This window comes from Entelurus aequoreus, linkage group LG18 (assembly GCF_033978785.1).
Source record: "Entelurus aequoreus isolate RoL-2023_Sb linkage group LG18, RoL_Eaeq_v1.1, whole genome shotgun sequence".
Lineage (NCBI taxonomy): Eukaryota > Metazoa > Chordata > Actinopteri > Syngnathiformes > Syngnathidae > Entelurus > Entelurus aequoreus.
Window position 1 is genome coordinate 19,107,578 of NC_084748.1, and position 17,623 is coordinate 19,125,200.

Genomic DNA, 17,623 nt, shown 5'->3' on the forward strand with positions numbered 1-17,623 from the left:
GTAATTTAGGTAACAAAACGGGGATAAACATCAAACTTTTCACTTAATGTAACGACACAGATAGTTATGCTGCAAACAAGCAAGAAAAACTAAGAAACATTTAGCATACTGGATTGGTCTCACATAAGGATATACAATATAGAAGTTGAAAAGAGTAATGTAGGTAGAAAATCTCTCTCGTCTCCTGGGCAGAGGGGCAGATGTTGTGGCGATGTCAACAATGACATCCCCTGGTGATCTGGCAGGTTCTTCAGCTATAGTGCAGAGGGAGAGGTGGTACCAGGTGTCCCCTCCACCAGCCAGTCGAAGGGCGTGGGACGTCCGTTCTACGACCTAGAAGGGACCAGTCCACCTGGGCTCCGTCCACTTGCGTTTGATGACCTTGATCTTGACCCTCTCAGCGGGCGGAAGGGAATCTCTACAGAAGAACTGGCACACAAATTCTGCAATTTCTTGTGTAAAATACCATTTTGGTTTTACGCTGAGTCCTCCTTCCATGGGGGGCTGCTGGTCCTGTGAATGGCTGACCTGTATGCAGCTCATAGGGTGAAAAACTCAAAGGGCGGTAAAACAGTTTTATTCACGGACCTTCGAATGATCATTAACACTAATTGCAACATGTCAATTCAATTAAATTTGGTCTGTGCACAGATTTTAGCCAATTAGTTTTTGATGTTCTGGTCCATCCTTTCAACCTTACCTTGGGACTCAGGATGGTACCCCAAACCTGTGTTCTAGTCCGAAAGCCTTTTCGACCAAGGCTAAGTGAGTATTTTTTTTAAAAATTTTTATGGTTGCCGTTGTCTGACCTAATCTTTTTGGGGAAACCATGTCGGGGTACTAGGTCATTCACAAGTCATTTAATTACTGATATTGCATCCTCTTTTGAGGTTGTTGTTGCTTCCGGCCAACCACTGTGATTGTCAACACAAGTCAGTACGTACCTTTTCCCTTGTACCGTATTGATCATATCAGTGAAATCAAAGACTATACATGGTTCACCCTCACCTCCTCCATTTTCTAAATTTGATCTATTAAACTACTATCGATGTGTAAAATCCTTATTTTCAAATTAAAATTAGTTATAACTTCCTACCCACGGTAAAAAACGTTAAAACTATGGAATGTGTCAGAGTCGGATGATTGTCGATTTTGTTCCAAGGAGTCTGTATCCACCGTCAGGTGGATACAGACTCAGGTCATGTTTGAGGTCAATGATTGTCTCTTCAGCCTCTATGGTCCACTGGGGGGTGGTGTTAGGGTAGGGGACCCCTTAGCAATATCACAATTAACTCAAACTCATCTGAACCCTAACTTTTATGTAACTTATTCAATATGGTGAAAGTAACAAAATATGATTATATTTATATTGTCACCAATACTAGAAAAATACTACCCTTATGGCGGATGCTTTAGCAATAGTATTTTGAAATTTTACCACACCTGGTGGCCCCAATAATTCATTAAGTCAAGCTCATGTTGTAGAAAGTTGAATGATGCAGACACGTTTGTTACTGAATACTTTCTATCACACTTCTGTCTTGACGACTATGTGTATGTAATGAGCAACTATAATTATTTGATATGCTTAAATGTGTAATGTGTCGTTTTAGCTCAGCTGTTGTGTAGCTGCTAGCTCCTCGTAGCCTACAGGTGTCTAAAGTTCAGCCCATAGTTATGTGTTTAACATAACCATGGGCTAAACCTAAACAATTGAAAATGTGGTATTTGGGTGTCGGTGCAATGTTTGGCAGCTACGCCGTGTCTTATCATTGGACCTAAGTTCTTTGGTTTTGTAGGCGAGACAGAGAGCAAGGGAACAATGTGGGACACTATTGTGTCCATTTTATACCATGCTAGCTGTTGCAAAGATAGGTCAACATGAGCAGCCACACCTTGAGTTCCAACATATATAAATAATCATAACATATGGCGAGTCGGGTGGCAGAACACACGGAAGCATCTCAGCCAGTCAGGGTTTTCACCGTTAGAGCAGTTGGATGTCAGCCATTCCTGTTGTTTCAGGCTGTGGTATGAGCTCATGGAGTAGTCTTGGTAGTGGCGTCGCAGCTGGGTGGTTCAGCCGTCAGGTAACACCAGGAATGTTCCTTCTTTGCGATTTGAATGTCAGGGTACAGTCTGTAAAGGAGGTCCAGCAATCTGAACCGGAAGTGGTTTGGTGACAGGTAACCTTCTTGTGACCCTAGCGAAGCCTTCGACCTTTAAAGAGGAAGCACACAGTTTTTTTGGTACCTCTGCATTCAGAATCGAATGGGTGGCTGATAAAATTGTCCGTTGACACTCATGTCCAGCAGGGGTCCTGTCGGTACTTCCTGCTGCGGCTCCTGATGTGGGCGTCCTCTTACACGCCTTCGTGTTCGTTTGTTGGCACGACGGAACCTTTCCTGTTCGGAAATGTTCGGACAGTCACGACTCCAGTGACCAGGCTGGTCACAGCCGAAACAGTGTCTACCCCAGACCGGCTTTAAAGCATCGTGTTGTCCACCACCCGAGTCCAACCGCACGTCTGTTGAGGATTCTTTCCTCCACCTGTTGGAACTCAAAAGCAAGGTCACCCACTGCCGGATATACCCTAGCTGATCTTTGACCTTTTGGTTCTTTTAACCTTTTATCTTCAGCGATCTTTAATTTAAGTAGTCGTTTCCTTGTTGCTCTGTCATTAGCCCTATTTTGCATGGGATGAATAAAATGTCCTGCCATATATTGTTTTTGGCACCGTGTATATCAGGGTTAACTTTGTCCAAAGTGTTTGGCCAAAGGTTCCCTCCCGGAGGTACAGGTGGGAAACAAGGTCAACAATGGCTTGCATGTATGCATCGGCAAGAGACTTATATTAAAGTAGGCCCCTATAATTGTCATGTATCAAAAATGTCTGGTGTGCACCGCCCTCTGCTGGAGGAAAATGGTCAGACTTGCAAAATAAGGGGTTAATACTTTCTTTTTTAACGTTGATGTCCCAGGTAATTTAATGTTCAGTGAATGTATAGGATAGGCCGATGTCGTTGTGGCTTGTACAGCCCTTGGAGACACTTGTGATTTAGGGCTATATAGATAAACATTGATTGATTGATTGATTGATGGTTGATGGTTGATTATATGACCAAAATGAACTTATTTCATTTATTCATTCATTTTCTATCGCACTCATAGTTTTATTCCATTTTGCATCTAATTATTCCTATTGATTTCTTCCCATTTCACTCAAACAACTAAACAAACAAATAAACAAACTTGCAGCTAACCACAATCAACAGCATACCATTTACGAATACCTTCATTTGTCACTTTCTCATCTTTCTTTCACTTTCGTTTTCCTTTACAAACAACCTCCTGTACGCTAACTCTTCCTTACACTTCACACAATGTTTCTATTTTCTGTTCTCCTAGAAACCATTCACGTATATATATACATTTTTTTATGTGTATATATATGTATGTATATATATATATATGTGTGTATGTGTGTATGCATGTATGTGTATGTGTATATGTATGTATGTGTATGTATATATGTATATATATATATTTATTTATTTTTATTTTATTTTATTATTATTTTAAATAATTTTTATTATTTACTTACTTTATTTAATTTAATTATTTGTATTTGTTATTTTTAATATAATTTGTATTTCATTTTATTATTATTTTTTTTTATTTTTTATTTTATTTTTTTTAAATTATTGTTATTTTTGTTTAATCTTATTATTTATTTGTGTGTGGCGTCGCGCGGGTCTCGCTTCCTGTTGGGTGGGGTCCGTGTCCGTGTGGCCCGACCTTGCGCTGTGGGGTCTCTGTTGGCGGCTTGATGTGGTGGCGGCGCGGCGCCCGTGTCTGGTCTGGATACTGTGTCTCGGTTGTTTGGGCGGTGGTGTGTTTGTGCGGGTTTGGGTTGGGGTGGTGGGGTCTTTTGGTGGGGGGGGGGGGGGGGGGTGTTGGTGTCTCTTGTTTGCCTGTTGGCGTTTGGGCTTGCTGGCGGGCTGGCGCTGGCTGGTATCTGTGATCCTGTTGGCGTGTGTTTGCCGGTCGCGTTTTTTTTTTTGATCGCTTTGATTTGATTGGGTGGTGCTGGCTGTCTGTGGGTGTTGTGGCTGCTGTTTCTGCTGCCGTTTGTTTGTGGTGTGGGCGCCCGTGGCTGCTGGGTCTGGTGCAGGGGGGTGGCTGATGTTGTGACTGGTGGCAGCGCGCGCGCGTGGTGGTTGTCGGGGCTGACAAACTGTGTATATGTATGTGTATGTGTGTGTATGTATGTATGTATGTATGTATGTATGTATATATATGTGTATGCATGTGTATGTGTGTGTATGTGTACATGTGTATGTTTATGTGTATGTATATATATGTATGTATATTACTGGGGGTACATTCTGGGCCTGCCTGTCGGGTGGGGGTCGGCGCCTCAGGCTACTGCATCCGGACTGCGTGTCTGGAGCTCCTGGGTCCCGCCGTCCATCCCTTCCGGGTGCCCGTCTTGAATGGGGCCTACTGGGTCTGGTCCCTGCGTCTACTGTGGTGGCTTGGTGCTGCAGGGTATTCCGAGGTGCTGCGAGTCGGCCAGTTGTTGGGGTAGCGACCTTGTGTGTCAGCATGTCTGTGATCTTCTTTTAATTATTTTTTTATTTTTTTATTTTTTTTATAAATAGATTTAATTATTTATTTATTTTTATTTTTTCCCCTTTTTAAAAAAAATATATTTTATTAATATTATTATTATTATTATTATGTATTTATTTATTTTATTTATTTATTCCCCTACCTCAGGGGGCGGGGGGGGGGGGGGACTCGGCGGGGCGGTTGCTGGTTGTTCCATCTCCATCGTTGGGGTCCCTGCAGGTGGGGTGGGTGGTTCCTGTGGCCCCGTGCTGGGTGGTCCTGTGGCGGCCGGCTTGGGTGGGGTGGCCGTGGGCTGGCCTCGCCGCGCTCTCCGGGGGGGGGGGGGGGGGGGGGGCTCGTGGGGGCCCTGTTGCCGGTGGGGCGGGGGCGGTCTTCCCGTCCGGTTGCGGGGGGTCTCCGGGCCCCTCGGGCGGGGCGTCCCGCCTTTCTGTCCGTGTGGGGTGTGGTCTCTCGCTGGCTTGGGGTCTGGCTTCCCCCTGTTTTTCTCGTGCCTTGTCCTCTGCCGGGTGCGTCTGTCTGCGGCCTGCTGCTGGCCCTTGTGGGCGGCACGGTGGGCCAGGCTCTGGGGTTCCTGTCGCTGTCCGGCTTGGCTGCGTGGGGGCGGTGGCCCCTGGTTCCCTGGGCACCACACCTACTGTTTGTGGGATGGGTTCTCGGGGAGGCTGGGGCCGTACTCTGGCTCCCGCACACACTGGGAGTCAAATGTATTGTACATGCAAATTCACATATACTCACACACATACATACAGACATACATAGGTACCTACGCTCCCACATACATATACAAATAAATACAGTACATATTTACACACTCAAAGTTCGTACATCCACACGCACGTTCATTATACAAACATACTGTATACACATACTGTACATATACATTCACTGTAAAAACATACATATACACATACTGTACATATACATTCACAGTACAAACACACACATACACATACTACACATACATTCACTGTACAAACACACACATACATATACTGTACATATACATTCACTGTACAAACACACATTTACACATACTGTACATATACATTCACTGTTCAAACACACATACTGTATACACATACTGTACATATACATTCGCTGTACACACATATACACGTACTGTACATATACATTCACTGTACAAGCACACATACGCATACTGTACATATACAAGTACATATGCACACATACACTCATGCACATAATCACGTTTCATCAAACATATATTAACGTTGTTGCCCTAGGGTAAACTGGGTATAACACATGGCACACTGACAAAGCTTAACCTATTGTTACTATAACAATCTACAAGGTTAAGGTTGCTTCTCTTTCTTCCCCTCCCTTTTTCTGCATTCTTTCGTATCTCAAGTTATCATTACGTATATGTATTATTGCATTTGAACAATTGTATTGTTGATAATAAAGGTAAAGTACTGGTATTGTTTATTATCAATAGCACTATTTCTATTGGTATTCATATTGCTCCATTTTTAGTGTAATAATGCTCATTGTCATTTCTGTATTTTTTTTTTTTTAAATTTTCGCTAACTGCTTATTTGCTATTACTTTTACCATCATATTTGTACATGTCGTATTTGCTGATGTTGCTCTGTTGTTGTTGTTGTTGTTGTCTCTCTGTCTAATCCCCCTCTTGTCCCCACAATTCCCCCCTCTGTCTTCCTTTTTCTCTCTTTCTATCCCCTCCTGCTCCGGCCCGGCTGCACCAAATGATAATATAAATACATTTAATAAAGTCAAAATACAAGTAAGGCAACAAGAGAAGTATCCTACACTTCTCTTTTGTAAAGTAAATCTGAACAGCCGATATGGGCATCTACATCTGCTATATGATTTGCCCGAGAAGCTGGGCAGGACATTATTAAAAAAAAAAAAAAAAAGAAAAAGAAACCATTCACGTAACGTAAGGTTATAAACATCCTTTTCCCCTATTGTTAATGTCATTTGTCAAAAATTTCTGCCGTAGGAAAATGGACAGACGTGTAGAAGGGGTTGATTTTCGAAGGCAAGATTAATCTTAGAGGGGCGTGTTAATACCTCCTTCTCTTGTCACTGGAGTAGGGGGCGGTGGCCTAGTCAAAGTCTGGGCGGGTCGTTTGACACTCAACAGCACACACACACACGAGCACGCGTAAGCACTCACGCACACGCACACACACACACACACGAGCACTCTCTTTCCTTTTCACTTTACCATAAAACTTCCAGTTACTTTTTTTTAATTTTTTTTTTATTTTACCAGACGTTTGAGTTCACAACTTTTCGAGTATTGTAAACTCCCTCTTAACCCTTTCAAGGAATGTTCTCTTTCTTTTTTTCTTTTCTTTTTTTTAACTCTACCTGCTAATTCCATTGTCGACAACCGTCCATTCAATTGATCATTAAACAGTAATGATTCATCACATTCCTCCCCCGCTGCCATCACATTTCTGTTTTTCACACTCCAAGGCCATGTGTCTATATTTTCTTAATTCTAGTGCCCTTATCGCACTGGGATCTTCCAACCCGGGAGTCTTTATTGTACCTTTTACAAATGGCCTCCAGCCTTTTCCGTACGTTTCAGTGCCCTATTATCGTCACTGGGATCTTGCAACCCGTACTCATGAAGGGACGACCAAATTCCCAGGGTAAGCTACACCCAACTATTAGTTCACTCGTCAATGAAACTGCCCGTCACGGTAATCGAGACACAATGGCCTGAGTTGACCACTTATTTACAATTTTAATGCAATGGCAGGCTCGGCAAAAATGCAATCAATCTATCAAAATCACCAATCTGTGCCTGGGATTAAAGAACAGTGTTTGACTTACAGACTTCAGGACAGACTCCTAACGCAGATTTTATCTAAAAAGAAAGGTTCTGCTTACCTTGAATTGGCCAATTGAGTCTGTCCAGAAGATTGCAAGAAGTCATCAATCAACAGCGTGCCATCTCGGACGAAGCCCCCAAATTGTTGCGTCGACCAGCATTCCTCCAATGGGGAATTCAAATTGCTAGTCTCTCCCAGATTCTTTTTATGGCAATACACTGATGTTTATATTCAATCTCCAGGCAATAGTTGGTATTTTGTAGTTTATTCTCAAAGCTTAGAGGACAAACCTGAGACCAACCCAGCACCCAAGCGTTCCCTAGCCCGGTCCAGATCGGTCTACCCTCCACCTCCTGTCCCCCCAAGCTCAGCACTGCCCAGTGCTCCTTATCTAAGGAATGTTATGGCAGTCTCAACAGCGCTCTGCCTGTCTACTCAAGGACACTCAAATCCAAGTACTTTGTACCACACGAGACATTAGCTGATGTAAATATGACTATAGGAGTTTTAGAAAGAAGTAACACTTAAATATGGATGTGATTCTGATCTGCTTCCATCAATATCAATGATGAAATCTTAACATTGCAACACATGCCAATACGGCCGGGTTAACTTATAAAGTGCAATTTAAAATTTCTTCCGGTTGAAAACGTCTATGTATGATGACGTTTGCGCGTGACGTCAATGGTTGAAGCGGAAGTATTGGGACACATTGTATCCCAATACAAACAGCTGTTTTCATTGCAAAATTCCACAGTATTCTGGACATCTGTGTTGGTGAATCCTTTGCAATTTGTTTAATGAACAATGAAGACTGCAAAGAAGAAAGCTGTAGGTGGGATCGGTGTATTAGCGGCTGGCTGCAGCAACACAACCAGGAGGACTTTGAGTTAGATAGCAGACGCGCTATCCGACGCTAGCCGCCCGCATCGATGATCGGGTGAAGTCCTTCGTCGCGCCGTCGATCGCTGGAACGCAGGTGAGCGCGGGTGTTGATGAGCAGATGAGGGCTGGCGTAGGTGGATAGCTAATGTTTTTAGCATAGCTCTGTCAAGGTACCGTAGCTAAGTTAGCTTCAATGGCGTCGTTAGCAACAGCATTGCTAGGCTTTGCCAGGCGGTACAGCATTAACCGTGTGGTTACAGGTCCAGAGTTTGGTAGTATTGTTGATCTTCTGTCTATCCTTCCAGTCAGGGGCTTATTTCGTCTGTTTCTATCTGCATTTAAGCACGACGCTATCACGTTAGCTCCGTAGCTAAAGTGCTTCGCCGATGTATTGTCGTGGAGATAAAAGTCACTGTGAATGTCCATTTCGCGTTCTCGACTCTCATTTTCAAGAGGATATAGTATCCGAGGTGGTTTAAAATACAAATCCGTGATCCACAATAGAAAAAGGAGAAAGTGTGGAATCCAATGAGCCAGCTTGTACCTAAGTTACGGTCAGAGCGAAAAAAGATACGTCCTGCACTGCACTCTAGTCCTTCACTCTCACGTTCCTCATCCACAAATCTTTCATCCTCGCTCAAATTAATGGGGTAATCGTCGCTTTCTTGGTCCGAATCGCTCTCGCTGTTGGTGTAAACAATGGGGAAATGTGAGGAGCGTTTCAACCTGCGACGTCACGCTACTTCCGGTACAGGCAAGGCTTTTTTTATCAGCGACCAAAAGTTGCGAAGTTTATCATCGATGTTCTCTACTAAAGCCTTTCAGCAAAAATATGGCAATATCGCAAAATGATCAAGTATGACACATAGAATGGATCTGCTGTCCCCGTTTAAATAAGAAAATTTCATTTCAGTAGGCCTTTAATGTTGCAGTGCAGCAATCTCCAATGTTTAGGATAGGGTAGACTTTATTCATCCCACAATGTAGAAGTTATGTTGTTGCAGTGCAGATACAACAAGTCCACAAAAAATAAGGTAAAAACACATGAAATCAAGAAGGAAACGTTAAAGAACGCAAAGGACAAAAAAGACATTAAGGTCTTGTTCATACTGCAGATGATTCAGATTTTATTTATTTATTATAATCATTCGCCAAACTAGACAGTTACAAAATAAATAGTTGACAATGAAGCAGAAAACAGACGAAAATAAAATGTTTTAGGAACTCTCGCAAACAAAGCTCAACTCCTGTCTCCAACTGCTCACCCACACAGTAGTGATGTGCATTTATGGTCTTGTCATCCTCGTCCGGACAGAAGGGTGACACGGCAGTGCGGCTGGATCAAAAGACACGTCGGAGATGCTTTACTGAACCAAAAGTTGCTTTATTACAAGCGAGCGTCATTATACAGGACTGCAGTTCCTAGAGGAGGTCAGGTCAAAAATGAGGCACTCCTAACTTGGAGAAGCCAAACCATTAGTTGTATATTCCTACCTCTTGTCTGTGTGTGTGGGCTAAGTCAGGAGAGCGCATCCTGGCCATAAAGGGGATGTTTGTGTGTAAGTGACTGAAAAGAAAACAGATGCCGGTTGTATCTTAGATGCTGTCATTAGGCTAAATATGTAGTCTCTTCTCATGGATAGGGCCATCACCTTTGCATACCAAGCAAGGTCCAATTTTATTGCCTTTTCTTCCGCGAGAACTAATCCAATCCACACAGAAATGTCAGTACTAGAGGGCCCTATGTTATTATGTGCCCAAACTGAAATACCTACTATTTACTTAAACCTGGTGGCTCACTTTCTCCGAGATGAATATAAACATTCACCATATGCAACACATAATATGAGTTAAATAATTCACTTCCGTAGCAAGCAGACATCGAAGAAAAATATCTCGTAAAACTGCCAGAGCCAAAATACTTGTCCTCTTCCTTTTTAATCTTCTAGGTGCAATTAGTCGGTTCAGAAAATGTTGACTTTAATAGCACAAAATCCTTGAAATTACCAAAAATGCGGAAGTACTGAGGCCAACTGGAGTTGAAACCATTTTTACTTCCGTAAATGTTCGCATGTGGGTCAGATTGCAATCATATTAGAAATTAAAATTTTTTTGTAATGTGAACAAGCGCAAAAAAATCGGATTTGACAAAGAAAATCAAAATTGGCCCCGCGGTGTGAACGTAGCATACGAGAGCACAGAACTGATGTGACCAGCTGCACCATTTTTACATAAAGCTACAAAAGTAAAACACAACTAAAAAAACAAAAAAATGAGCGATAAATATAATGCATATTGCGCACATACGATTGCACCATGCATAGACAAACAACAAAACAAAACAAAAACACCATTTCAACACCCACCCACCCACCCACTGTAGTGGCCTCTGCAGTGCTCCACGCCATCTTCTGCTGGGGTAGGGGGCAGCATGGCCAGAGACAGGAAGAGACCCAACAAAGCAACCATAGAGCCCACTCCATCCTAGGCTGCCCACTAGCCACCGGCCAATGTTTGGTCCACGCGGATGAGCAAAAATCTGTCGAGGGCAGTGATTCTTAAACTGTGGTAGGTAGGTTCCATCTAGTGGTCCATCAAAGAATCCTTTAATTTAATATTTAAACCCAGTGTTAATGACCAAACTGTGTGTAATGTTAGTGGCCAAAAATATTGAATATACTTGTTAAATAAAACCTCTGCCTTGTTTTTAATTAATACTTAGGCCTACTGTGCTACTGTTTTTTAATGTTGGTCTATATGCACTGCAAAAAGTCAGTGTTCAAAAACAAGGAAAAAAAATACAAAAGTTAGGGTTGTTGTACTTGAACTAAGCAAAATTATCTGCCAATAGAACAAGAAAATTTGGCTTGTCAAGACTTTCCAAAAGAAGTAAAATTAGCTAACCTCAATGAACCCAAAAATACCTTAAAATAAGTATATTCTCACTAATAACAGGTGCACTTTTCTTGGTAGAAAAAAAAGAGACCTTTTTACTCAATATGTTGAAAAATATTCTTAAATTAAGTAAATGCTAGTGCCATTATCTTGACATAATGATATGCGCTCGGCAGTACATTTCTTGAAACCAGCAAACTTACACTAAACTAATTTATTGTTCTTAATGGAAAGGCAACAAGGCAAACCGCTTGTTACTCTCAGGGTCTCCTAACCGCTCAGGCAAATCATATGGTCTAAAAATGCATTTTTGCATCGACAATATGACATCATCGCGCCAAGTGCATGCTCTTTCAGTCAATTAGTGCGCAAATATACAGCCCGGCCCCCAGCCAAATTTTTTTTATTGTAATTTTGAAGAATTTATCTGAATGTGCATGAACTATTTGTGTTCAAAATTGTTAGAAATGTCACATGTTAAATGTTTAAATATTAACTGTCAGTTTACTGTACTGTGCCAACTGTACTACTATATGAGTACGTATTTTCTCTTGTTTCATTGAAAATAAAACAGCAAAGTCCATTTGGCTGTCATCTGTTTTAATTATGAGACACAATTGTGTCAATGTCATGATTTTTTTTTTCATGCTTGAAATAAAAAAATATTACTTTAAAAAAGTAGTTTTATACTTGTAAGTGTTGATGACACAGCTTTGCAACAGTTGATATTCTAGTTTCAAGCATGTTTTACTCAATATAGGTCATACAATCTCAGCAACAAGCTGTAATATCTTACTGAGATAATTTAGGACCAAAACCCTTAAAAAAAGAAAACACTCTAACATAAAATCTGCTTAGTGAGAAGAATTATCTTATCAGACAGGAAATAAGCAAATATCACCCTTATTTGAGATATTTAATCTTACTTAGATTTCAGTTTTTGCAGTGTGGTGGTACTTGAAGTTTTTTTTCTGAGGTGGTACTTGGTGAAAACAGTTTGAGAACCACTGGTCTCGGGAGACCAACGTGTCCGATACATGCTGTTTCAGCTCTGTAAAGCTCGTCGATCCTCTTCCTTTGCATCTCTCCATGCGGAGTCCGGTGTGGCAGACAGCCATGGACTAAAGGCTCTCCCGGGCAGATCAAAATGCACTGCAGAAGTCACAAAAGTGCCACCCTCTGTTGCACTTTCCAGAAAGGGGGAACCAAAAGGCAAAAACCACACAAGAACAAAATGGAAACATCAAGAACACAAAAGAAAGAGCGCAGAGCTCCTGCGACCAGCAGCCGCCACAGTGGCGCCATCTTATAAAAAAAAAGATAAAATAGAACATTATTTTGATTGTAATAAGCTTATTACTCCAAACCTTGTCTGTTCTGATGTCAGCAACCTCGCCCCACTTCCACAGATGTTGCAGATGGAGCAAGACTGCAAGTTGAAGGAGCAGACCTTCCAAGCCCAGATGATGATGCTGGAGGAGAGCAGCCGTAGCTTGAATGCTGATCGCAGACACCTAATCTCAGCGCAGCAGAAAAGTCTTAAGCAGTCCAAGGATGAGGTCGCGAACATGGCAAAGGCTTTTGAAGCCAGGATTCAACAGCTCACGTAAGAACCTGCTTTAGTACTACAGGGCTACCTTCAAACAAGGATTTTCATGGTCGAGCTTGATTCGTTCAATTTTGTCCATAGCTAAACATTTTTTGGTATACACATATATATACACACACACATATATATATATATATATATATATATATATATATATATATATATATATATATATATATATATATATATACATATATATATATACATATATATATATATATATATATATATATATATATATATATATATATATATATATATATATATATATATATATACATACATAAACATATATATATATATATATATATATATATATATATATATATATATATATATATATATATATATATCAATCAGTGACGTGCAGTCACTAGAGGCAGGGGAGGCACGGCCTCACCTGCCATCATGGAAAGAAAAAAAATGTAAAAAGAAAAAAAATAATAATTAAATTGTTATATGTATCCAGTGATTATACTAAAGTTATTTTCCATTTAACTTCACCAGTTTTAGATTATTTTTATTTTTATTTTCACATTTGCCGTTCAAATACTGAGAAGAGAGGGTGCGGGGATCAGCAGCCAGTTGAGGCACGTCACTCAGTTGTGCCTCAACATGGATTGTGCGCAATGACTCGGCTAACTGCTGGCCTGCTGTGCAGTGAGACCGTATTGCTATATGAATTATATTATACATTTCCATAGTTTAGTTAGCTGAGGTATATAATGTACAGTGTATTTTGGCAACAACTGTATGTGTGTCACATATTTATTGTGCTGAGCGATCAGAAAACTGCTGCGAAGACGCACTGTGAGAGGCTTGCCTCATAACCCCGCCTCCTGGTGCCAAGCATCTCCGCCGCAGAATGCACCGCCCGACGGGAGCGCCACACCAACCAAAGCCCACACCCAAACCCTCCACATGCAAGACCAAATCCACCCAAAAAAAGTCACTTAACAAGAAGCCAAAAAGTGCAAAAACAACAATACTCGCGCCGGAGGTGCTGCGAACGGCCGCAGGGACACAACATTAGGTACACCTGCAGACTGCAGCACGGATTTCATATTTCATTCATTTAAAACTCCTCCAACACAAACACCACTGTTCCCGCACTTATAAGTAAAGGTAAGACCATAATAATAATTTTTTATTTTTTTAATTAAATGTGCTTTTTTGTGTGCTACAGTTTGTAAGTGTAAAGTTCAAGTTAAGTTAAAGTACCAATGATTGTCACACACACAGTAGGTGTGGTGAAATTTGTCCTCTGCATTTGACCCATCCCCTTGTTCACCCCCTGGGAGGTGAGGGGAGCAGTGGGCAGCAGCGGCGCCGTGCCTGGGAATAATTTTTGGTGATTTAACCCCCAATTCCAACCCTTGATGCTGAGTGCCAAGCAGGGAAGAATGCTGGTATGAGCTTTTAAACATAACCCGTTAACTGCTGCCAATCACATGGTGAATAAGATACTATTTAGGGTTCACATGTTTGTAAATCTGACTGTGATGAAGTCCGTGCCTCATCAGTCATGAACCTCACCGCACGTCACTGATATATATATATATATATATATATATATATATATATATATATATATATATATATATATATATATATATATATATATATATATATTAGGGCTGCAACAACTAATCGATTAAATCGATTAAAATCGATTATTAAAATAGTTGCCGATTAATTTAGTCATCGATTCGTTGGATCTATGCTATGCGCATGCGCAGTTTTTTTTAATTTATTTTTTTAAATAATTAATTTTTTAATTTTTTAATTTTTTAAATAAACCTTTATTTATGAACTGCAACATGTACAAACAGCTGAGAAACAATAATCAAAATAAGTATGTTGCCAGTATGCTGTTTTTTTTCCAATAAAATACTGGATAGGATAGAAATGTATTGTGTCTCTTTTATCCGATTATTAATCGGTTAATCGAAGTAATAATCGACAGATTAATCGATTATCAAATTAATCGTTAGTTGCAGCCCTAATATATATATATATATATATATATATATATATATATATATATATATATATATATATATATATATATATATATATATATATATATATATATATATATATATATATATATATATATATATATATATACATACATACATACATACATACATACATACATACATACATACATACATACATACATATATATATATATATATATATATATATATATATACATACATACATACATACATACATATATATATATATATATATATATATATATATATATATATATATATATATATATATATATATATATATATATATATATATATATATATATATCAAGCCAAACGACGCTCGTGCGCATGCGCCTGACTTTGTGTTGCCTAAAATGCATTAATAAATTACGTTTTTTCGGTAATTACAAAAATTAGACGGTATTACTAACCGTCTGGAATTTTATTGCAAATTATCATTATAATGTTTATATATGACGGCAAATGACGAGTCTTTTACCGCAGTTGCTGTGGTTAAATTCGAGCCCTGGATTTGTCCCCTCTTGTTTACATTGAATAGCTTTAGTTTAGCGGTTTGCTATGCTATAGTGATGGGGATACGGCATCACCTTATGTTGACAGTGGGACGGTGTGGCGCAGTTGGGAGAGTGGCCGTGCCAGCAACCTGAGGGTTCCTGGTTCGATCCCCACCTTCTACCAACCTCGTCACGTCCGTTGTGTCCTTGAGGAAGACACTTCACCCTTGCTCCTGATGGGTCGTGGTTAGGGCCTTGCATGGCAGCTCCCGCCATCAGTGTGTGAATGGGTGAATGTGGAAATAGTGTCAAAGAGCTTTGAGTATACCTTGAAGGTAGAAAAGCGCTATACAAGTATAACCCATTTACCATTTTACCATTTACAATGAAAACACAACCAAAAAAACATAACAAAGATAAAATTATAGTCGATATTTCAAAGTAATTTCGGTGTACATTTAAATTATTCCAATCTTATCTTATTACAGCTACCAGTGAATTTTTTCCTTGTATTAAAAAAATATATATATACTACTATAATAACGAACCAGTCCTCTTTGAAAATAATGGTTCCTCAAGATCTAGCTCCCCTCAAGGAGCCATAAACCGCATCTCCTCTACTTAGAGAAAGCAAACTCTTTAAATGAGTGATGAATGTTGTGTCTAAATATGATTTCAGGACAGAGACGCAACAACACAAACAGCGATTATACGAGCTTGAGCTCCAGCAGTATGAGAGTCAGCTAGCAGAGTATCAGGAGAAGTCGGTTAGCTTGCAGAGACGTTTGACGCATGCTGAGCAAAGAGCAGCGACTGCAACACAAGAGGTACGACCACCGATTACTGCTGTGTTATCCTGTAGTTACTTGGTGACATCATCATTCCCTCATTCTAGTCTATTTTTATCATCTGTGGCCCAAATGTGATATTTATCATGTTTTTCATTGTTTCATTTCATTTTTCTGTCGAAACAGGTTTCTCACGAGACTGCTTTATTGGAAAAGCCATAAATGTTGTTTTTTTTTAGATTTGGTGAGTCTTAACAAAAAAGACTGTGTGACTAATGTGACTGTGCATACGATATAATTTTGATACTTGGTCATTTCCCCCACAGCTTTGTTTCGAAATCCCAACGAACAATTTTTGGGACTGCAAATTGAAGATGTGAACCCACATTTTCATACAGTGCAACGAAGTAGCTGACTAAAGTTGGCGTAAACGAAACTAGCCGTTGCTAGCCCAAGACATAAGGAGAAGGGTGTTTACATCCTGTATTTATTTAGCTTTTTGGACATCTTGCGCTTTTGATTCTGTGTCAGGGTGGAACCACGAGCAGGAGCTGCGACCACTTTTCTCTTCTACTATCTAACGTCCTCAGTGCTGCAGGATTGTAACGACTTCCTGGTCAGTCATTCAGTCTTCATACTGATGTTAATAAAGTCAATTTATTCTTCTTTATCTTTGTTGAAACATCTTAATTGGAGCCGCAAATAACTTCTATGTTGATCACTAACTAAAGTTAACGGTTAACTGACAAATATGTAGGCATACTTGCCAACCTTGAGACCTCTGAATTCGGGAGATGGGAGGAGGGGTTTGGTGGTAGCGGAGGGTGTGTATTGTAGCGTCCCGGAAGAGTTAGTGCTGCAAGGGGTTCTGGATATTTGTTCTGTTGTGTTTATGTTGTGTTACGGTGCGGATGTTCTCCCGAAATGTGTTTGTCATTCTTGTTTGGTGTGGGTTCACAGTGTGGCGCATATTTGTAACAGTGTTAAAGGCCTACTGAAACCCACTACTACAGACCACGCAGTCTGATAGTTTATATATCAATGAAATCTTAACATTGCAACACATGCCAATACGGCCGGGTTAACTTATAAAGTGCAATTTTAAATTTCCCGGGAAATATCCGGCTGAAAACGTCTCGGTATGATGACGTTTGCGCGTGACGTCACGGATTGTAGCAGACATTTTGGAACAGCACAGTGGCCAGCTTAAGTCGTCTGTTTTCATCGCAAAATTCCACAGTATTCTGGACATCTGTGTTGGTGAATCTTTTGCAATTTGTTTAATGAACAATGGAGACAGCAAAGAAGAAAGCTGTAGGTGGGATCTGTGTATTAGCGGCTGGCTGCAGCAACACAACCAGGAGGACTTTGAGTTGGATAGAAGACGCGCTATCCGACGCTAGCCGCCGACCGCACCGATGATCGTGGTGAAGTCCTCCGTCGCGCCGTCGATCGCTGGAAC

General features: G+C 40.4%; 1 protein-coding gene across 1 annotated transcript in view; it reads left to right on the forward strand.

The window, feature by feature from the left end:
- The window catches only part of LOC133633910 (sodium channel and clathrin linker 1-like), a 64,337-nt gene extending 47,634 nt beyond the window's left edge, over positions 1 to 16,703 (forward strand). Inside the window, exons 14-17 of the mRNA XM_062026716.1 lie at positions 12,653 to 12,849; positions 16,053 to 16,200; positions 16,348 to 16,405; positions 16,488 to 16,703. Of these exons, the coding sequence (XP_061882700.1) occupies positions 12,653 to 12,849; positions 16,053 to 16,200; positions 16,348 to 16,383 (381 nt within the window). The 3' untranslated portion in view covers positions 16,384 to 16,405; positions 16,488 to 16,703. The remainder of the gene's footprint in view (positions 1 to 12,652; positions 12,850 to 16,052; positions 16,201 to 16,347; positions 16,406 to 16,487) is intronic.
- The last annotated feature ends 920 nt before the right edge of the window (positions 16,704 to 17,623 follow it).